Source organism: Mus caroli, unplaced genomic scaffold (assembly GCF_978045245.1).
Source record: "Mus caroli unplaced genomic scaffold, Mus_caroli_1 scaffold_1, whole genome shotgun sequence".
Taxonomy (NCBI): Eukaryota; Metazoa; Chordata; class Mammalia; order Rodentia; family Muridae; genus Mus; species Mus caroli.
The window spans coordinates 28,131,754-28,155,829 of record NW_028227256.1 but is presented as its reverse complement, the minus strand read 5'-3'; the positions used below and the strand labels follow the sequence as shown (position 1 = coordinate 28,155,829).

Genomic DNA, 24,076 nt, shown 5'->3' with positions numbered 1-24,076 from the left:
AAATCTAAGTGACATATTTACAAAACAAAAGACTATTAACTTTACATTTTTGCCTAAGAAAATTTTCACATCTTATATATATATGTATATATGTGTATATATATAATATATATGTGATGTATGTATATATATATTCAAGATATAGTTTTCACATATTTAATATATTCAAGTGTTTGAATATATGTATATATTATTCAGATTAGCTTTCACAAATGTACTTATATGTTCACCATAAAGTGTTGAAATTATTTAGTCTTAAATCACTAATATTTATGATACAAATACTAATGAATATTATACCTTCAGAAGTTCCAAAATGAATTTGAAGTGTTTTGTTTAACAATTCATGCACTCTGATTATAAAGTTAGAATAAAAGAATAATGAACTCTGGCTACAGGAAGGAGAATTATTTGAAAATGGGAGAGTAAGAATAAGCACCCCAGTGAAAAGAATACAGATTGGCTTAAAGTAAAGAAAATGACCCTAGAAAATCCTAAGATTGTATCCAGAGATGAAATATTTTTTGATACCATTATTTTCAAATTTTAATATTCATTAGTCGTCTAACAACAATCGTGTATATTCATATCTGAATTACAGCTGAAAGAATGTGTGCCTTTTCTTAATCAGCAAAGCATCTCTAGTTAGTCATTTCTACCTTCTGCTTTCTTGTTTGCTCTTGGGTCTTGGGTTGCAATTTTCTCATGTCAAATAAAATATAATCTCTATAATTGCAGTATGAAAAAGAGAGGATAGTTCTGTACAGTGTGATTATTCGAGGCAGAAGGACTGAAATAACCTGCATAATTAGTTTCCTATTTCTATTGGGTAAAGGGATTGTTATTGCATGCTTGTCTCCTTGGGGAGCAATAATGCATATGGGGAGGGACAAGGAAAATGACAAAACAAATTATCGTGTTTCCACACAAATTACTGTATAGATTACAAGAAAATGTAGATGAGTGCTAAACAGCATCTGCTTTTTAACAGTCATGAAACCACACTCAGCGTAACTGTAAAACTCACTTGAAAAAACTGTGCGGGGATGCTCTTAGATCTGGAGACACCGTGCAAATCTGTTGCTTCAAATCGTACAAACTGGAGGTGGTTTTTGGCCATTTCTTGTTTAATGTGTTTCATTCTAGCAGAAAGTTGAGGCGGGTTAAAACTCTGAGCATTGTACCAGGTGGGATCTGTAGGGTAATAATTTGAAATCACTAGATCAGGATGGACCAAAAGGAAATGGGGTAGGTGTATTGAATTAGTCACTTGGGTTACAAACAACATCAATACATGCCCATCACACGACTACAACTTCACACAGAGATCCCACCTATCTCTCACTTGCCTTTACAGTCATCCCAAGAGCACTGTCTAAACACCCTCAGGGACTGGTCATCAGTTAGGACTTGTCAGCCTAAAAAGATGGGGACATCATATGCTTACTGGAAACACTTGTTTGTGAAAATAATCAAAGAAAAAAAGGAAAAAAGATAAAACCTTTGCTCATGGAAGACAATGGATAACCTGACAGCATTGGTCTTCCCAAAAGTTACCTTCCATCTTTGCAATGGCATCTGAGTCCTAGAAACACATCTCTATGTCAAATTTCACAAGTGTTTAAGAAAGATATCAAGAATGGGAGTGGAGATGAAAACTTGGGGTTCTTGGCCAATTTTTTTTAGTCAGAAATATGATAAAATGTCCATTTCCAGTATGTTAAGATAATCTGAATATTCTAAAACTTGGGATCTAGTAAAGACTTTGGATACAAAGTTAATCTAGTCAGTTCATTAGACTGAGTCCCTGAGAGACACACATAGCAAGAGCCCAAGCCCCTAACCTCTCTCTCTCTCTCTCTCTCTCTCTCTCTCATCACACACACACACACACACACACACACACACAACTGTCAATATGGAATCTAGAATCTAGTTTTCTGGATTCAGGGTAGGTGGCTTATTACCAGGATGTGAATGGAGTGCATAGATAAAATGGTCAGGTCCAAAGCACGCATTATAAATGCCACTATCAGAACCTTTAGGGATGGTGACAGAATGCAGAGAGTCAGCACAAATCAAGATACCCATATTTTTCCTTTCATGCCTGGCAGCCTTCTCCCTCCCACTGTGTCTCTGTTTCTTCATTGTTAAAATATTACCCAATTGTTATGAGGATTAAACAAGGTATTTAACAGTACCAGGAGTCAATAAGCACTATGTAAGTGCTACTTAAATGCAAAAAGTGAACCCAATTACTTTAGCTCCAATAAATGGTGCTGCGAGCACGCCCGCATTTGAACACCCATCAATCTGTCACACCACGAACATTAAACAGCTATAATTTTTAAGTGATAACTGGGTATCAGTTTTCAAGATATAATTAGGCTTTAAAATAAGCATAAAGACTGACAGTCTGAAAACACAGATTGAGCAGATTTTAAATACATGAAGCATGAGAGAATCAAATTACTGGTGCCACCTCTGCACATATATTAGGTATAATGCCCCACCACTGATATGTCTGGCTACCCCAGGACTCTGACACTTTATAACTACCATATAACCTTCTGTTCAACACAAACAATTACAATTGCGCTGTAGCAATTAGAATGTTGCATGCTAAATCAACAGTTGGTGTGTTCCCACCTTCTTCTGAAACATTAGGTGTTTGTTCGGCCCAAGTTGAATAAAGCTGCTTATATCAAATAAAGCTCATAAGCAGCTTAAAATATAGAAGTCTTCATATAAACAGTATTCCAGACATCATAACCAGTTCTGTATAGGAGGTCAAGCAAGCTCTTTTTGTCTTGCAAGAAAAAAGAGGCCATTCTATTGCCCCGCCAGGGATGAGAAGTCAGGTTACCTTATTAGCATTTGTCTTAGCTGTATCTTCTAAACTTCCTAAGATAACTAGCTATTGTTTTATAGATTTATCTTGTATTTCTTTTTTAATTTCTAAGCATACAGATTAACAGGTTTCATCTTGACATATATAATCATATGTGTCATTGTCCTTTATCTAGTAACTTCTTCCTCGGTCTGCCCAGTCCTCTTTCCCACCTCCAAAAGTCCCCTCTGCTTTATTTTACAATGAAAAAAAAAATATTCACCCATTTATAGTCAACTGTTCAAGGTCAATATTTTTATCACCACCTACTTATCAAATTAAGTACTCAGAAAAAGTCCTACCCTCAAACTATCTTGTTTCTACATGGGGGAATCTATTGGCATTAAAATGTGGCATCATTGAATGAAAAGGAGAGATGATTCGGTAAGGTGGGGGACTGGGGAAGTTAAGCATGGCCATCTGGAACATCCATGAAACATGTCTGCAGTTGTAACCTGCCAACTCTTGATTCACAGAAGGCTATCCTTACTGAGCTGAGGCTGAGCAGTGAGCACATGCATTCGCATTCTCAAGTCGCAACACCTGGTACTGAAGAGGAGGGGGCTTAGTGGGAACTTGTATTCTTTTTATTGAAGACCAGAGTTAATGGTCAAAGGTATCAGCAGGGATGTTTCTTCTGAGGCTTCTCTCTTGGACTTAGAGTTGATGATCTACATGATCTTCTTTCTATTTGAGTCCATGGGTTAATGTCTCCTATGAGTATACCAGTTACCATAAATTAGGGCCCCACCTACTGGGTACCTTTAACTGTAATAACCTATTGACAGATCTTGACTCCAAATGCAATCTAAGGTGCTGAGGGTTAGAACTATGAGAATTTTGAGCGACCTATTTCAGCTAACTGTACTATCCCTGTCCCATATTCTTCGGTGTCCTTTATTGCCCTCAAACATGTTGGCCATGCTTCAGAGTCACCTGTTTGATATCTGTCATTCTCTTGCATGTCAGTCCATGAGAGTGGGACTCAGTTCTGCCTGCTCTCATAGCCACAACACCTATAGAGATGTTGACCATCACAGACACTCAAAAAATATGCCTTTAGTGGATAAGTTTGTGTGTTAGTGAATAAATTAATATATCCTTTATGATCTTACCTTGTCTTATTATTAAGTAAAAATTTGCATCACAGCTTTTAGAATATATATCCTTAGTATCAAATTTTTCATTTAAAATTTCAATCTTTCACCAAAAAAAAATAACCCTATCTAACCTAAATTCATTTTGAAAGCATCAACTCATCTTGATGCATCATAGTCTGAACTTCTTCCCTTCAAATAAATCATATTTGTTACTTCCAATTAACCCTTTCAGTCAGTCTTTCCCAGCTATACATGATGGATAGCAGGCAGATAATTACCAGCTCAGGGACTCATTTGTTTTTCTTCCAGTGTGATTCCTGGGATATGTTCTCCTGTCCTATCCCTAAAGAGGATTAATAAATTAAATCAATGTGCTTTTTATGGGGCAACTTTTACTGCTCTGTTTAGGGAGAAAAATAAGGAAATATTAAAGAAAGGAAAATGCTCGAAGCCCATGAGCATGTAGAATGCCTTAGAGAAAAACCATCCATATTCTGAGACAACAAGAACATATTCTGTTCCCAAGAAAGCCACTGCTGCTTATAAGAGATGGATTGAACAGGAATGTGGGCTTCCAGATATAACAAATCCAGGACTGGTGCAGTGAATAAAGGTGCTTCCAGCACAGCCTGATAATTCAAGTTTGATCTCCTTACCCCAAAATGGAAAGAGGACTCCCAAAAGTTCTCATCTGATCTCTATGTGTCCCATGACTCGTATGAACTGGCAGTTATACATGCATTATAACACACACTACATCATCATCACCATCAAAATGTAATCATTATCTATTTTATTTATTAAATTTTGTTTATTATAATTATTTTCTATAATAGATATAATAAAAATAAATTATGTATAATTATATTATTTGTAATAAATAGAATAATAATATATTGTTATTTATTGCTTTAATAACAGTTGTTATTATTCTTATTTAAACAAGAAAGAAATAGAAATTTTAAGATGGGGGCAACTGCCTATGACATGTTCTCTCTAACACATGCCACTTGTTCCTGGGATCCTGCCTTCCCTCTCCAGAACCCCTAGACATTCATTCATGGGGCTGAAATGTGCATGGCCATGTGAGAATACCCACTTAGTGCAATGAGGCCGTGTCTTCTGGACAGAGTGTGTCAGTCCTAGACAGTGCTACTAAGTCCAGTTGGCACAATAACCAGGTGCAAGCCATTAAAAAGGCAAGTAAATAAATAAAATACTGCAAGGGCAAAGGAACTGATCTTGAAAAACTTAGTTATTTTGGGGGGGAAAAAATCTCAGTGTAGTTGAAAGTACTTATTGAAATTACTTCTACTTAGGTGAGGTATCAGTTTTCACATGTATTGTAGGATACATTGGTAGTTTATTGGCTATAAGAGCTTAATCCAGGCTAATCAATAATAGTGCCCACACCCCTAGTCATGACTAGTACAAAGACAGGGCAAAGCACAGTGATTTTTTTTTTAATTTAAGATTATTACACCCAAAATCCATCTTTGCTTCTCTGTCTGAAACTAGAGCATATAAAACAACATACACAAAACATGTAAAATGTACACCTTATAGTTAATATAACCAGTATCCTCTGTTAGCCCTCCCAATGTTTAAAACCCTGTTTAAATTTATCGGAAATACTTAACTATTAGGAAATGTTATGTAATGAAATTCTGAGTTCAAGCTTTCCCTAAACAATGTGGTAATCCTGGCTGGACACTTTTCCACAGCATCGTTCCTGGAGCCCTGGGGTAGCCGAAGTGGCACACCCAAGCTTCTACCTCCTGGAGACACAAATAAAAGCAGACACAAGTAATACAGATTTGCAAAAATAATCCTTCAAGCTGAATCTGGGCCATGCTTTGTTCTACTGATTTCTTCTCACTAGCCTCTCTGCCATTTGTACTGTCTGCTTCTGATGCACACAGATGTCAGAATGGCTGCTCTTCTCTCTGTGGAGAACACAAAGCAAGGCACAAAGAACATGGGGGATGAACATTGCCTTGGCAAAACGCTATGGTCCTTAAAACAGGAAGTAAGTCTTGCAGTATCGAGGCAAGGTCTTAGAAGCTCGGGGGTGGTTTTTGATTTGTTTTGGTTTTTATTTTGGTTTGGTTTGGGTTTCATTTTTCCTGCTAGAGGTGCAGAAGAAGGGAAATTCAGATTGATTCCAGGTAGAAGCATCGTCCTGAGCACTGCTGGCCCTCCGACATAGAGCCAGAGAAATGATTCTGAGACAAAGGAACCACCCAATTTTGGAAGGAAGCAATCTAACAATTAGACTGGGTTCTCTCTGCATTCTGAATGAACTCAGATGTGAATCTGAGGTTTGTACAACTCTGTTTGTGATCATGAGTTGTGCTAGCTGAAGAAAGTGAATAAAGATGGAGCCTTGCCTTGCAGTGTTCATTTCCTCAGGTCCTGTGTGTAATAAAAAGGGAGAGGAGAGAAGGGTGAGGACAGGTCTGAGCTGTACCCTTGCTCCCTGGGCATTCGCCTCTCAGTGCTTAGAAGGTTCTGTCTGTTAACAGTGCCTGTATTTACCTAGAGGTTGTGTATCAGCCAGACAGTCAAACAATGTCATTTGTAATAGTGACTTTGTGCACATTCCTACTTGTCCCCCTCAAGGGCTGGAGACAGAGTTAAGTCCAATTGCCAATGCAACATGGTCCAGTAAAGTCCCTGGATATCAATACTAAAGTGAGCATCCTGAGATAGCAAACCACACTGAGAAGTAATGCTGTTTTTTGTGTCCCCCTGGGAGAGAACCAGTGAACACCCATGTTTAGTGTTTTCCTAGAGTTTATACCACACATTATTTTAGCCTTTTATGTTATAAAAGTTATGTTTCAATAAACTGTGGCCTGGATTATAACAGTTTTCGTAGCTTCTGCCTGTCCTCTTAGCAGATACATTTAGAGACCCCTAAAATTAGTCACAAAAGCCTCTGAAGCTGGTAATTGTCTCTAATTTCATAGACCACTGTATTCCCACTTTTTAATCTATTCCTTATAGACTACCTCAGAGAATAAATGTCTCTTTTTTAACCAGTTTCTATATCTTGTATCCAAGAGGATGTTAACCAACACACTCAACCACACACCAGGAAAATTATTCAGCAATCCAGAGACTTTGAATGATCAAATTTCATTTTCAGAGAAGACTCAAGTGCTCTCACCCATGACAAGCCCTCCGTTGGTTTCCTAGATCAGTAGCCTGAAGGGTAATGAGGCAGCAAAGTGCTTCACAAACACAGATGTGGATACTCTCCTCTGTCTTGCCTGAGGCCTGGGATCTTCACCATCATCAGACCATCTCAAGTTCAAAGATCAACTTGGAAACAGTGACTTGAAGCACTTTCCTGTTTCCTCAAGAATCTTTCGAGGTAATTACTTACCAGTATTCGGGTTGAATTCAGCATCAGGAGCACCGGCTAAGGCACTGGGAAGTGAGGATTTTACCACTGATGTCTGGTGGTAGGCATCTTTGGCACTGTGCGAGGACCAAGACTCAGCAGAGCCAGGTTTGCTCAGATCTGCTATTTGGTTTCTGGACATCTCTGTGATAATAATGGGAAAAAAATTGTCAAAACACGTTAGAATTGTTTTCAACCATCTTTAACACAGCGTGAAGATGGCTTGAAAAGATCCCCTTCCCAAGAAGTGACGCACCCAACAGGGACAGTGGGTGTTGCCTGCCCTAGATGCATGTTGTAAGGAAGTATATTGTCTGTAATAATAATAAAAAATAAAAATAAAAGCCATTAACCCCCCCCCATATACAACAGAGGACTGCCTCCTGGTCTGGCTCAGTGATAAAAGAAGCATCTAACCCTGGAGAGCTCCTTGAGGCCCCAGGGAGTGGGAAGACCTGGTGAGGAGTGGGGGGATCCTCTTGGAGACAGGGGGGGGGGGAAGGAATGGGATGTGGAACTGTGGAAGGACAGATGGACCTAGAGTGGGGTAACGACTGGACTGTAAAAAAAGAAATAAAAGTAATAGAAAAATCAAATAAAAAGCTGTTGGGGTCTGCTTTTATTGTTAGCATGGGCTAGCCATTCCATTTGCTTCCTCTTTGAAACACCAGCAGTGACCTTATCCCTACTCAGCACTATTTCAGATCTGTTAGAGCACCGTTAGAGTTTCAGCACGTGGATTAAAAACTCCCTCCAGAACTTCCCTGTTGCCACTCAGGCCCTTAGCCATAAAGCTCACATTCATTCTCAGCACAAAAGGAAGCGTCTCTCCCACTCTGCTTTCCATCCCCCACCTAACACCAGCATCCCACTCCCTTCCCTTGAATCCTAAATATTTTGAATGGCTATTTCTCTATAGTTGACGCGAGCCTATATCTGCCATCTTTCATGCAGCAATACTTTGCATCTTTTCATCCCTTTGCTTCTCCAGACATAGAGGAATGCTTTATTGGAAGGAACATGAAATCGAAAGTGCCCCTGTCCAAACCAATCACAAACAGTCAGAGTAGCCACATACCACTGGAATTGGCCTTGGCGATTTCATCCCCATCCGTTGAGCAAAGATGTGGTTTGGTGACTTTTCTCCTTGCCCTTCTCAGTTTTCTCATTCTGCTGCCTTCAGTCGCATTGCCTTCATCTTTTGCTGTGTCCTGTCATAATTTGTAAACAAAAACTCACATAATATACCATGCACCCAACTGCATTTGGACTTAAATTGAGCACAGGACATTCTCTAAGAGAAGTCACTTCCTTGTCCCTTTTGATGACTCAGAGGCTAATTTTTCTCTACCTTCTTTGACCTATGTTACAGAAAAATATTAAATAAATTAAGCTCTGCCGACAGGAACATGATATGGCTATTCTATGAGAGGTTCTACCAGCACCTGATCAATACAGATGCACATACTCTCAGCCAACCATTGACTGAGCCTAGGGACTCCAGTGGAAGAGCTAGAGGAAGGACTGAAGGAGCTTAAGGGGATTGCAACCCCATAGGAGGAACAATATCAACTAACTGGACCACACAGAGCTCCCAGGGACTAAACCACCAACCAAAGAGTATGCATGAAGGGACCCATGGCTCCAGCTGCATATGTAGCTGGGGATGGCCTTGTCTAGCATCAATGGAAGGAGAGGCCCTTGGGCCTACGGAGATTTGATGCCTCAGTGTAGGAGGATGTTCGAGCAGTGAGGCAGTAAGTGAATGGTGGAGCACCCTCATAGAAGCAAAGGGGAAGGGTAAGAAGGGGGATGGGATGGGGTATCCAGGGGGAAGGGTAAGAGGGGGTGTGGAGGTGTAACCAGGAAGGTGGTTATCATTTGAAATGTACATGAATAAAATGATTGATTAAAAAATAGATAAATGAGAAGAAAGAAAGAAAGAAAGAAAGAAAGAAAGAAAGAAAGAAAGAAAGAAAGAAAAAGAAAGGAAGGAAGGAAGAAAGAAAGAAAGAAAGAAAGAAAGAAAGAAAGAAAGAAAGAAAGAAAGAAAGAAAGAAAGAAAAGAAAGAAAGCTGGTATCTACCTATTCAGTGCTTGTTTATTTTTACCTCAGAATGTTTTAAATGGCTTAGACTTTAATAATTGATAAAACCATCTCCTGTTAAACGTTTTATTATGATGACTTTTATGTTTTCTAGTCATCTTGACCAAAAGCACAAGTACCTGAAATTTTGGATTCTTCCCTTTTACCTTATATCTCGCCCTTTTTACATCAATATTAACTTTGATTCAAAAATGAGTTTCATCCACTTGTACCTTCTTTGAAACTTGACTTAAAAAATATTTATTAGGATATGCAAATGAACATCACTGCAACATTTGCATGCATGTACGTAATATAATGGACCTTGTCCAGATTCACCCTCTTGTTGCCCATCTTGACTTCCCTTCCTCTGGTCTTGCCAGTGATTTGAAATATCTTACTTGAGTTATTTTGTGGCTTGATAAAATCCAATATACATTAAAAGCAAAATATCCAAAATAATTAAACACTATTGTGGATGCCAACAAGAGCTTGCTGACAGAAGACTGATATAGTGGTCTCCTGAGAGGCTCTGTCAGTGTATTCTGTATTCTGACAAATACAGAAATGGATGCTCACAGTCATCTATTATCAAAACATAGGGTCCCCAATGAAAGAGGTAGAGAAAGTACCCAAGAAACTGAAGGGGTTTGCAGCCCCATAGGAGGAACAACAATATGAACTAACCAGTACCTCCAGAGCTCTCTGGGACTAAATCACCAACCAAAGAAAATACATGGTGGGACTCATGGCTCTAGCTGCATATGTAGCAGAGGATGGCCTAGTTGGACATCAATGGGAGGAGAGGCCCTTGGTCCTGTGAAGGTTCTATGCCCCAGTATAGAGGAATGTCAGGGCCAGGAAGCAGGAGTGGATGGGTTGGTGAGCAGGAGGAAGGGGGAGGGGGATGGGGGCTTTTGGAGGGAAAACCAGGAAAGGGGATAACATATGAAATGTAAATAAAGACAATATCTAATAAAAATAAAGTAAAAAACAGAAAAAAAAAAGAATTTTTAAGCAGGGAGTTAGGCATTGAGGAAGTTGGCAAGGGTCCCCCATTGCTGGTAATAGAAACAGTCACCTGTGCAAGCATGGGATACAAAATCAATCACTGAAAAGAAAATTAAACTTAGTGTTTGTGTTTTTAGGGTTTGTGTGTGTGTATATGTGTGTATATGTATGCCTGTGTGTATGTATGTGCATATGCATATGTATGTGTGTATGTATGTATATGTTTTTGTGTGTGTATGTTTGTGTGTGTATGTGTGTATGTATGTTTGTGTGTTTGCCAGCAGCAAATTTTGACTTGAAGTGAGAGAAAAGTGAGAAAGTGAAGGCAAAGCCTGTTCTAAATGTTTTGAGCTGTTGTATTTTAAAGAGCGGGTTTTGAAAGGTCCCATATACAGGAAAGTCATACAAATACATATCGAGAGCAGCTGCATGCCGAGCTATACCAATTTATCATTAAACCAATCAAGTTTGTGAAGATGAAAGAGGGAATGGTAATATGTAACTTGATGAATTGTGATTATTGTTACTAGATGAGTATATAGTTCATGAAACAGTCTTTTTATTTTAACAATTCTTAGTTTCACACACAAAGTAATGTGTTTTATTGATAGTCCCTTCTTGGAATTTTATGACTTATCAAAAAACTGTAGTCTTTTTACTTCAGATAATATTACGTTTGATTGTATAGACTACTATATGGTACGTTATTTTTCCTAATAGTTTAGGGCTTCCTTCAAATATTCGCATAGATTTCTCAGTATGTTTTTGATAAGATAAAGCAGTGGTATTGGACGTAGGCTTACTTCCAAAATTACATGTCCAGGAATATATAATTTTATTTTTGAATGCCTTTACATAGACACATTGTGGGTATTGTACAGAAGTGCTATTTAAAAAGATTCACTGGTCTCTGAGCTGCCTCACACTGGTCTTAGTCTGAGCCCCTCAGGAATTCCTCTCTATGTACAGGTTGAAAGAACCATGTGAGACAAAATTAAGACACCTCCAGCTGCAAACTCCAATGTCAACTGAATAAACAAGAGAGTTACAACATTCTAAATTGAGCACATTGCCATACAAATTTTCCGGCAAAACTCTTAAGGTAAGGATTCTCTGGTTCTCAAATGAGAAAACTTCAAGGCCACAATAATGCATGGAAAGTGAAGTTCCCCTAAATGTCTTCTGAGCATCCTAGGTCCAATTCTTCTCCCCAAGACAATTGTTTTTTGTGACATAAGCAGAAGTAATTGACCGAGGTACCAACCTGAAAAATCCGCCCATATGAGTCCCAGGAATACCTGGGTGCATGCATCGTACCCAACAAGGTACTTCTCTTAACAGAGAGGAGTTGTTTCTGATAAAGAATATATTTTAGGGATGGAGAGGTAGCTCAATGGTTAAGAGCACAGGCTACTCTACGAGAAGACCCAGGCTTAATTCCCAGCATCCAAATCTCAGCTCACAACTGTCTGTAGCATTACTTCCAGGAGATCCGACACCCTCATACAGATATATGCAAGCATGAAAACAATGGTTTGTTTGGTTTTTTTTTAAGTAATATATTTTAGCCAGGTGTGGTGGTCCATACCTTTAATCCCAGCACTCCGATGGCAGGGGCATGCAGATCTTGGAGTTTAAGGCCAGCCTGGTCTACATAATGTACTCTAGGGCAGCTAGGGATATAGAGAAAAGCTCTGTCTTGAACAACAACAACAAAAATAAATTTGATTCTATCTTTTGAGTTCTATCCTATACTATGGTGATCAGACTATAGACCTTGCTCTAATAACTGAAACAAATTTGCTGGAACCCTGCACTGTCCCACACCAGTAGAAAACTTTTTTCTTAATCTTGAATTTGCACTCAACTACAGTATGAATGATGTCTCGGTGAAAATCCTTCTAGTACATAGTTCTTGTGATATTACCAGGTGAATATTTATTATCACCTCCATCACAGACACACAGGGATTGGTGATTTGCTCAAAGTCATTTTGATGGGCAAGAAAAAATTCAAACCTAAGACATTTTGGGAGGATATTTCCCACATTGTCCCAGTCAAACACTTGATCTAAATCAAATTCCATTCCTATTATATAATGTGATCTACTAAACTCATAAAACATGTTTTATTTTCTATGTATGTGTGTGTAAGTATGTATGTATATGTATATGTATATGTATATGTATATGTATATGTATATGTATATGTATATGTATATGTATATGTATATGTATATGTATATGTACATGTACATGTATATATATTCACCTACACATATTCCTTTTCAGTAATATTTTTCCTTGTGTAACAGTTAAAACTGTCTGAGTTCATGTCAGTAGAAGCTCTAAAGAGTAGTGATACCTGCTATGGATAAGCCAAAATCAAAAAATGTAAAAATAAAACATGATCCAGACAGACTCTTGCAATGTAGCATAGGCATTAAAGTGTTTTCAAAGCAGTGGAAGTCTTTCAAAATATGAATAATGAAATATTCGTAGGTCACCCTAGGTCAGGGACAGCAAAATCTAGTGCCACAGAGAACAGACAGAACCAGTGGACTGAGACTGAACAGAGGCAGGTGCTCCCTCTAGGGAGAACCTGACAGTGGTTCCATCTGCCCAAAGCCTGTCAAAGCATCGCCCCAGAACTGTCAATTCTACACATTGCCAAAGTATTCTAGAAACAAGGATTCATTTTGTATTTTTATCTAATATAGAAAAAAATCAGCTTTATCCTAATGTTTTATAGGATGTAGGTCGATGAATATATATATAGATATAGATATATGATAGATGGATAAATAGATGCATACATGATAGATAGATAGATAGATAGATAGATAGATAGATAGATAGATAGACAGACAGACAGATAGAATCCTTGTTCTTTGTTCATATTCACCCCAACTGCCTCGCTCATGTCTCCTGGCCCACATCTTGCTGAAAAACAGATTCCTTTCTATTTCACTTCTCGTGTTTTTTAAATGTTGGGAGCATATTTAGCATAAAAGATAAGGAATGAAGAAGAAAAGTTTCTCAGCTCTCTCAAAACTGTGGACTATATGACTCTGCAGGCCCTCTGGGCACACTGGATGATGATAGCCCTTTTTTTCCCCAGCACAGTACTTAGTGTGACACTGAAAGACAAGCGATACTCAAAATACCTTGTTATCACACAAGTGATAACAATTTAAAATCAGATTACAGGGCTGCAGAACTGTTCTTGCAGAGGACATGAGTCCAATTCTCAGCATCCAAGCATCCACTTCAAATGGCTCACAACCACATGTAACTCTAGTTTCCTGTGATCTGACACTCACTTTTGGCCTCCACAGGCAAAGAAACACATTCATATATGTATACATATACACATTCACATACACATACTCATACATATACACCTAAATAAAAATAAAATCTTTAGAAAAGATGAAACACGTGAGTGAGTCAGGGACGAAGCACAAGAACATGGCCTACAGAATCAACTGATTGAGACTCATGGGAACTCACAGATATCAGAGAGCCTGTACGGGTCTGCTCTAGGTACTCTGCTTGATGTTCTTCCAGAAGTCCTAACAATGGGAACAGGGACTGCCCCTGACTCTTGCCTACTTGTTTGGAGGGCACTTTTTTCTCCTGCTGGGTTGCCTTGTCCAGCCTTCATGAGATGCACATACATGCTCTTATTGTAGCCTGTTATGTCTTGTTTGGTGTTCAATGTTTTGATGTTCCTCAAAGACCTCTTGTTTTATGAGGGGAGGTGGAGGGTAGGCGTGAATCTGGGGCACAGAGGAGGTCAGAGGAGAGGCCAGAGGAGAGGAGAGAGGGGAATTGTGGTCAGAAAACAATAGATGGTTTTAAAAGGCATAATGGAAAAAAAAAAAAGAATATATATCTACTCTCTGCCCCTTCACTATTAAATGCTTTACATATGTTAATTTATTATTATGAACATGTATACTATTTAACTAGTTGAGTCTTTACACAACCAGGTGACATTTGAGTTGAAGAAAATATGAGGAAATTCACATCGTAAGGATGTGAGCATAAGCACAGGTGTGCAATTCTGTGTTGATTAGTTGACACAAATAGACAACTTATCCATCAGATGTTCATCTCTTGGGCATGAAGGTCATTCTGTATTATAATCCATTTCCCAGTTCTTATTTTATTCAACACACTGTCTCTTTTGAACTTTGCTCCTATGGTGTAATATAAGTCTGTCATTGTGAATTTCAGCTTGCTGCCTGGATAAAATTAAAGAGACATAGTCTAAAGAAATCCTGTCAAACATTAAATGCAAACCCTAATTTAACCTAAAAATTTCCATCCCAGTATAGCCACTAGTGTTATTTAAGTTCTAAATATCACTAGTTTTATTTGTCTACTCTTAATTTTCTTTAAAAGTTACCTTTTTAAGGTCAATACTTATAAAAAATAAATAAATAAAAACCTGTTTTAAGGCCCCAGTACAACATTCATGGTTTGAGGCAAAACCATTAAAGCATTTACCAAGCACTCTAATTATATTGTATTGATGATGTGCTCATGAAAAGATAAGCAAGTGAAACAACAACAACAAAAAAGTCACCAAGTTTTAATCTCTTCTACAAATACTGGATTCAAGTATCAATAGTCATCAAAGTTATAAGAATATATCAAAGAGAAAAAATGATATATGGCTTGTCTTAGTCAGGGTTTCTATTCCTGCACAAACATCATGACCAAGAAGCAAGTTGGGGAGGAAAAGGTTTATTTGGCTTACACTTCCATGCTGCTGTTCATCACCAAAGAAGTCAGGTCTGGAACTCAAGCAGGTCAGAAAGCAGGAGCTGATGCAGAGGCCATGGAGGGATGTTCTTTACTGGCTTGCCTCCCCTGGCTTGCTCAGCCTGTTCTCTTATAGAACCCAAGACTGCCAGCCCAGATATGGCCTTTCCCCCTTGATCACTAATTGAGAAAATGCCTTACAGTTGGATCTCATGGAGGCATCTCCTCAACTGAAGCTCCTTTCTCTGTGATAACTCCAGCTGTGTCAAGTTGACACACAAAACCAGCCATTACATTGCTCTAGACACCTTAATATGTGAGTCAAGGAAAGGGAGGAGGAAAACATGAAAAATACTGACTGGAGGAATATTGATAGGAACACATCATAAACCTACATTCAGATCATCTAAGCATGTACACTATTGGCCCAAGACTCCTACTCTAACAACTTGGTCTAATAACTGCCCCATTTACAATGAGTCCATTGCCACTGGCAATCTACCAATGGAATCTTGAGAGCAGCCAAGAGCAAAGTTCAAAGAGTTACTGTAGCATGGTGTTTCTTTGCAGTGAGCTCATGATTTCAAAACAAGTACTTCTGCAGTTCTTGCTGCTATGAGCTTTGCATACCAGCTTTGGGGAGGCAGAGATTGTTGGATCTCTGTGAATTGGAAACCAGCCTGAGCCACACAGTGAGTACCAGCCCAGCCAGGACAGCTTAAGAAGACCCCCATATCTAATAATAATTAATAATTATTAATATTGATAATTATTAATTATAATTAATAAAATTTGTAAATAAGAAGTGGTTCCACTACTCATCCTTCATTACCTGAGTCCCCACAGTCTTTCCTCACGGTCTCTACAACGTTGTCCTTTCCTGTGGCTGCTGCTCCTGTACCTCAGTAGATCACAATGGTAATCAGTAAATCACAATGGTAATCACACTATTGTTCTGCTGAAGCGTCCTGCCTGATTCTCTGTCACATTTAGGAAAATTCATATGACAGTTCTCTGAGGCCCAGGATAATCCAGCCTCATCAGGTTTTCCAGCTTCTACATCTGACCCTTCCTTATATAAACCCCACCTGTATCTATTCCAACTACTTTCCTCATTCCTGATGCCTTTATTTCCTTCCTTCCTTCCTTTCTTCCTTCCTTCCTACTATGAATTAACTATTTAGCCACAGTGAGAAATATGAACTATTCCATACACATCTAAACACTGATCCTGTATGTGCTTTGCTATGGCCCCTCTGTGAGGTTGCTAGTTACAGATGGCAGACATGAAATTACAGCTTTTACTTTATTCATCTCTCCCTTTCCCAGATGCCAGCCTCAGTCTCCAGCCTGCTCACCCTGACCTCCAAATGTTCTCACTTTCTCTGACATCCACTCTCCCTGTGCATCTGCTCATAGATGTCATCTCTAACCCTGTCTGCTTTCTTGACCTCTACCTCAGGAAACAATTTTTCCTTCTATCCATCTCTCCCCTTCTGGCAGATCTCCAGCTTAACTATCTTGTTGTTCTTTTTTTGTTTTTTTACTATTGTTTGCACTCAAGATCCAATAAAATTGTATCAAATTTCCTTCTGGGTCCACTTTTAACTTAAAATACTTAAATTATTAAAAGTAAAATGGCTATAAGACTAAGAACCTATAGAAGAACCCTCTTCTCCCTGGTGCCAGCACCAATCAAGGATGATTAATTTCCTTATTTGAGGGGAGGGGGTTACAAAAGATGATTTATATATCTTCTTCTGAATCTTCAGTTAAATTAATAAGGAAAATCATACAATTTTACCATTTAAAACTTAATGCTTTGATATAAGTATACATTGGAGAATGGCTAAATCAAGCCATTTAACATTTGCATATCTCACATATGCTTTGCTTTTAGACCACTTGAAAATCTACTCCACTAGCAGTCTTCAAACCTACAATTATTTTTATGAACTGTAGCCATCACAATGTACAGTAAGCCTCTTGAATTTATTCCTACTTGTCTAGCTGAACTTTTGCATCTCCTGACAGAAGTTTCTGGGCACCACACTCTGGTACCTACCAGTTTAGTCTCCATTAGTATAAGTTCAAAGCTCTACATTCATGTACAAAGGCCATTTGTCTTTCTATACTTGACTTCTTACATTTACTATGTTATCCTTCAGGTTTATCTTTGTTGTAGCAAGTGACATAATTTCTTTTTTTAGGCTAAGTAGGATTCTGTGAGTGTGTGTGTGTGTGTGTGTGTTTTATACACATATATATATATATACATACATACATATATGTATGTATTATATAACATATACATACAAATATATACACATGTTTATATGTGTACTATATAACATATATGTATATTTATATACATATTTTCTTTGTTTATGCATTGATAATTCTTAGTTTGATTCCACATCTTGGCTATGATTAACAATGCTGCAGTATGAGCCATATGAACAAAATAATAATAAAATAATGATAATAATAATGCCACTGTGGTGGTTTGAATGAGAATGGCCCCCATAGACTCACATACTTAAATGTTGGCCCATAGTTGGTGGAACTGTTTGGGAAGGATTGAGAGCTGTGGTCTTGCTGGAGGAGGTGTGTCACTCTGGTGGGCTTTGAGATTTCCAAAGCACAAGCCATTTCCAATTAATTTTCTCTCTGCCTCATATCTATGGATCAGGACGCAAGCTCTCAGTTGCTGCTCCAACAATTCCTGCCTGCCTACCTGCCTGATGCCAGGCTTCCTGCTGTGATGGTCATGGAATTTAACCTTCTATTACCATGAGTCCCCAACTTACATACTTTTTCTTATAAGTTGTCTTTGTCATGGTGTTTTGTCATGGCAATAAAAAATCAACTAAGGCAACCATAGATTGAACACAGGAGTTCACATGTCCTTCTACCATAGATGAACACAAGAGTTCACATGTACTTCTACTATAGATGAACACAGGAGTTTATATGTCCTTCTACCATAGATGAACATAGGGGTTCACATGTACTTCTACCATAAATGAACACAGGAGTTTATATGTCCTTCTACCATAGATGAACATAGGGGTTCACATGTCCTTCTACACAGATGCCATGCATTTGATTGTAAACTCTGTAGTGGAATCACTGTGTCATGTGAGCAACCTCATTTTCAAATGGGAAGTTACAGACTATTATTAGCTCTGTGACCTGCTCATAAAGCTAACTACTACTAGAGTCTTCATTTTAATTAATAAACTGTATAGTGCCCTTTCTGAATTCTTACCTAGTTTTGTTAACTCTCAGTATCATTAGAACAGCTATCTTTAATCTACATGTTTGTCTACTCAGATTTAATGACCATGACAATAATTAGTCCATTCCGCCTAAGCACTGTCACCCTGTACATGCCAGGAATGTATTTAGGATAGAGATGATGGCATGTCCAATCCAACAAGCTGTTGAGCATATCATGGCTTCTCTAAAAATAGTGCAAATAAAATCTGTAATAGCAAATTCTGTACTTGGAAATTACCTCTAAATAACAACTTCAACGAAGGAAAAGAAAATTTTCCAAAAGTCTGAACTCTCTTGTTTTTTTCTCATAATATGAAGGCCAAAGGTACAGGAAGGAAATAAAGCCATAAATATATATCTATGGCTTTATATTATATGTATGACTATATATATATATGTATGTATATAGAATGTATGATATATAATATGTAATATATAATATATATTAATATATTTATAATAATGTAAGAAAGACAGCAAGAAATTCAACTGATTCCCTGTACTTTTGCTGATTTTATTTAATGTTTTCAGGGAGTAAAGTGAAACCAGAAAAATCAAGATTTTATATCTAAAAATGCATGCATCTGCATAAAAGAAATGAAGGTAAAGGTTTGGTTATGAGCAGAAAGACAGCAGAAATGTTTTCAAAAACTACATTTCCCAAAGTAAAAATGGAATCTGGAGAGATAGCTCGATGGTTTAGAGCACCAGCTGCTATGTTCCAGGGGACACAGGTTTGATTCCCAGCAACCACATGGTAGCTCACAACCAACTGCAAATCCAGTTCCAGGGGACCCAACTATTTCTTCTGATTTCCTGGGACACCAGGAACACATGCAGTATACAAGCATACATGTAAGAAAAAGGGAAAAATTAATGTATAAGAATTAAATATATGTGCAGCATGTAATATATATGTGTGTGATACTAGGCTAGAAGATGTGTGTTGAAGAAAATGCTAGGAGTGTTATAGAACTGTCAGAAAGATACCATTTTAAAAACTATTGAAATAAAAACATGAGACCTAATCCACAGGAGCTCTTAAAATGTTATAAGAGAAGGTGTTCCAGCCTGTAATAGATAGATAGATAGATAGATAGATAGATAGATAGATAGATAGATAGAATACTAACAAAATAACTGAAATATTGTCTTTAATGGTTAAAAATAGACATGTGCAATTGTGCAAAGGTATGTAGCGCACAAAGAAACAAAAACATGTTTTTGATGTTTTTTCTGATCAAAACTGCTAAGAATTTGGCTGAATGTGTGGCTTCTTGGCACCAAAAACTAAGACTAATAACAGTCTGTGTCACTGACAATCCTGGCAGAGTGTGTTTGGGTTGGGGAAGAATCCACCCTAAGGGATTCCTGCACGCACACCATCTGCCCATCCAAACTGGTGGAGGCTTTGTTCAGCTGCCGTGCTTTGATTTGACTTCATGCTGCTGCTCATGTCAAGTGTCTAGTGGGGAGACAAAAGCCTGCCCTGCTCTAACCCTTACTTAACAGAAAAAAGAATGTCACCCTCTGTCTTTTGTCCCCTTCTCAGATTTCTTTCTCTTCCTCAGATTATAATCACACATCTGAGACAATGAACAAGAGTTTTTCAGTGAAGATTATATGTTCTGCTATAGGGTGGTGGTGCTTTATTGTGTTTATTAAATAAGACCTTTTATCCAAATTGCCAAGGATTTTTCAAAGTCCAGCCTAGTGATGCATGCCTGTAATCTCACCACTGAGACACTGTAAGAACAGTGCAAAATATGAGGCTAGCCTGAGCTACATAGTTATCTCTGAGAAAGAGAAAGGAAAAATGGAGAGTGTGTATTTTCACAAAGAAAGGTTGTCTCTTTTTTTTTTTAAATATTTTTATTTATTTATTATTATAAATAAGTACACTGTAGCTGTCTTCAGAGGGCGTCAGATCTCATTACAATTGGTTGTGAACCATCATGTGGTTTGCTGGGATTTGAACTCAGGACCTTCGGAAGAACAGTTGGTGCTCTTACCTGCTGAGCCATCTCACCAGCCCCCAGGTTGTCTCTTAAAAACTGTGCTTTAAAATCAAATTGTAACCAATCAACAGTGGCACATGCCTTTCATGCCAGCACTCAAGAGGCAGAGACAGCTGAATCTCTCTGAGTTCGGGGCCAGCCCGGTCTATGAGTTCCAGGATAGCCAGGGCTATACAGAGAAACCCTTTCTTGGAAACCAAACAATAAAATTGTGTTGCTGATTTTGATCTTCCTAAGATTAAACAATCAACATGTGTTCTAGACACCTTCTATTGTGTAGGTCATAATACTTTCCATAGAAGCTGAAACTAGAATCCTAAACCAAAATAGTGAGAGCTGGGGTAGGAAACACGGTGCCTCTCCAGACTCAGCAGCAGAGCATGAAGCTTCTGCCTAGGGGTAGTGAAATGTACGAATGAATGTGTCCAGAAGCTGGCACAAAACTGGCTATTTGTGCCAGTCCCACTCACTTTTTTTTCCTGAACTGCCATGTAAAACTCACTTTCAGAGAAACATGTTCTCTACAAGTACACACCCAAACTCCAACTTTTCTTCCCATGGCATGACACTGCAGGGTAAGCCACGGCTCCTACTGTGTGAATCTCCCTGCTTTGCACAGCTTTGGCAGGTTTCTGTGTAGAAAGTAGATTCATCCCCATCTCCATCCCAAAGCCCACTGCTCATATTCATCATGTGTAGAACATACCTAGTTCTCACACAGGCTTTATCTCTTCTTTCACTAGGTGGAAAAGCACAGATCATGTCTGTTCTCTCTATGTCATTGTCTCAGATACTTTACACATAGTAGGTCTGTTTCTCAAATTAGATTTCCTTAGTTTAGCTTACAGAAAAGATTCATTCTTCTTAACAGAAACTTACTTCCAAGGCCACACTGTAATATTTCCAAAAATGTTTTGTTGAAAATACAGTGCAAAAGATTTGGTTCCATTCACATGAAGAGATGGTCCTAAATGAAGCATGTTCACAACTGGTTTCTTTACTATGTCCCTGATCATCGAGGTCTATCACTGCCTAACACGAAACGGGTTTTAACAAAATTCACACACACACTCACATACTCTCTGTCTCTCTCTGTCTCTCTCTGTCTCTCTCTCTCTCTCTCTCTCTCTCTCTCTCTCTCTCACACACACACACACACACACACTCAACATACACAAGCACATACAGTAACTTCTTACCTTTAATCATTTAACCCCAAAGCCATTCTTACAAAGACTAAGAATGTGACAAAATAAGCTTTGAGACACACAGACTATTCTCTCAGTAGTAACCAAGATTGAAATACAATTTTATGGTGCTTTTATTCTTCTAAACCCTGGTGCCTAATGAAGTTACTGTAAGTGATTGCTCAAACTAAGCACACTTCACGAGATGCAAGCTCCAAGGTGTTCAGTTGTTAAAAACTGACTGTGAGAAACAGGACACTTCTTCACAAACTTCCCGAAAGCATACACGTCAACTCACAGTGCCCTCCTTCCCACTGATGCTCAGAAAAGTTGCAGTCATCAAAACCTTCACTGTCGATATTTTGGGATATACTATTTTGATTCTTAGCTTCCTACCTCCTGTGCAAGGTCCCCTTCATCGGTCATGTCAACTGTTTCTTACATAAATCAGCCGTGGCATCCACACTCCCTTCAGCAATGGCTTCAGGGTGCATTTATATGTAGACTTCTTACAAAGGCAGTGAATGATGAATTCCAGGAGGTTCTTTCCAGGGGGATCCAGCAGGTAATAAAAGATAAACACAGACTCTGTCATGCCCAAGGCACAGGATCTGAGCAATGCCCTAGAATAGCCCAGCAGCAAATGCTCATTTATGCCTGACTCCCTGCAAACAAAGGGACACAAAGCTTAAAATTGTGTGACTTTTTTATTTCCCCTCCAACCTATTGACTCTTTGTTATGTAACAGATGTATTCTGGAATTAAATCTATTGTAATAATCAGGTGGAGAAACATTTTTTAGACAGCTGTGTTATCAAAGCCACAGACAAAAATACAAATGGAAAATAACAAGGCTCTGAAAGACATAGATTTGTACCATGCTTGTAATTCACATACTTTCTTTCCATGGTAGGAACCTTTTTGCCTCCAGGTTATGCTGGCCCTTCATTCTATCACTATACTAAGGCTATCTTTCTCTAGCCTTTCTAACACATCCCAGGCCATCCTCATTATCCTCATTGAAGAAGAAGTCTGCAGCAACCCTAGCTCCACCAGAATCAATGGGGAGCATTTTCTCTAGAAGACTCAAGAGGGTAGAAATCCCATTTCCTCCACACCCCAACCACAACTACAGGTTGCTAGAACAAACAGAGAGAGTTTCTTCTGAATCAAGCCAAAGGCACCAGTGTGCACACAGAACTCACAGCTGGGTACTGCTCTCCAGGTCTTCTGGGCTGGCAAAGCCTCTGCCATTCAGTCAGGCCAGAATCTGGCTTCAAAGGTCCCATTTCATCAGAACAATGACCACTGTTCTTGTTTGTATTGCATGGCCCTGTGCTTGCCTGCTGGCAATGCCTATGTTCTGTGCTGGTCACTCAGCATTTGGTCTTCATTTAGACCTAGCTTTGAAACAGGTGCTCACTTGGAACAGCATCCTGAATGCCTTCCCCTAACTGATCTCCCCAAGAAAAGTACCCCCCATCCCTTAGAGTGTTGACTTAACAGAGTTGCCTTTATCTCCTCCTGAACTGAGATATTGCATTTTTACCATGCCTTGTGCCAGAGCCTCACCTAGACTTCTTGTCAATTGTCTTCTCTTAGAATTATTACTTCCAGGAACCAGAATAGGTGTCATTATTTCATAGAAAAATGCCTGCGAAAAATTCTAAAATGTCTCTTTATGTCAGAGAACAACTATCAAAGATGTGTTATGTATTAGATATAGTTTTCCATATTAAGCTGCTTACTTGTGGGAATGTACACAACACAGAGCATATGTGATGTCCAGAGAGTAGCTTGTGGGAATCAGTCCTCGCCTGTGGGTCAAAATGGGGTCCAGCGTCCAGCTCACCACAGGGCTTGGGCCACTCATGGAGGCAGACATGGTAAGAAGGATTAAGAGGGGGCTGGGGGGCTGGGGGGAAGCAAGGGATCGTTGAATCAATTAATTGTTCCATGGGTAGTACAGTCTGAGGGTAATAACATCAGTTTTAAACAGCATTTGATTAATCTAGATAAGCATCATATTTTCCTTACTATCATGTAACTTCCCCCAAGTTCAGTAGCAAAAGAGTTCATCTGTAGCTGGACGGTCCCAAGTCTGTCCTCTGTGGGTGGGGTTCAGCGCATGTCTCTGGAGCACCTGTGACTGAGCACCTGTTTCAGCTTGTGTCTCAGGAATCTTCAGTCAGATGAAGTGTCTGAAGGAAGGCAGCTTTGTTGTCTGCAGGTCTCAGGAGATGGAACTGGCTCCGCTGGATCTGTGGCAGCAGGCACTGTCCTTTTCTTTTGTAGGGATAAACTTGTAGGGTAATTACAAC

General features: G+C 38.8%; 1 protein-coding gene across 1 annotated transcript in view; it reads right to left on the bottom strand.

The window, feature by feature from the left end:
• Positions 1 to 22,181, bottom strand: part of Lgsn (lengsin, lens protein with glutamine synthetase domain) — a 28,513-nt gene extending 6,332 nt beyond the window's left edge. Inside the window, exons 1-4 of the mRNA XM_021169955.2 lie at positions 22,152 to 22,181; positions 8,478 to 8,610; positions 7,382 to 7,543; positions 1,028 to 1,194 (exon numbers count right to left, since the gene is read on the bottom strand). Of these exons, the coding sequence (XP_021025614.1) occupies positions 1,028 to 1,194; positions 7,382 to 7,543; positions 8,478 to 8,610; positions 22,152 to 22,181 (492 nt within the window). The remainder of the gene's footprint in view (positions 1 to 1,027; positions 1,195 to 7,381; positions 7,544 to 8,477; positions 8,611 to 22,151) is intronic.
• Between the last annotated feature and the right edge of the window lie 1,895 nt (positions 22,182 to 24,076).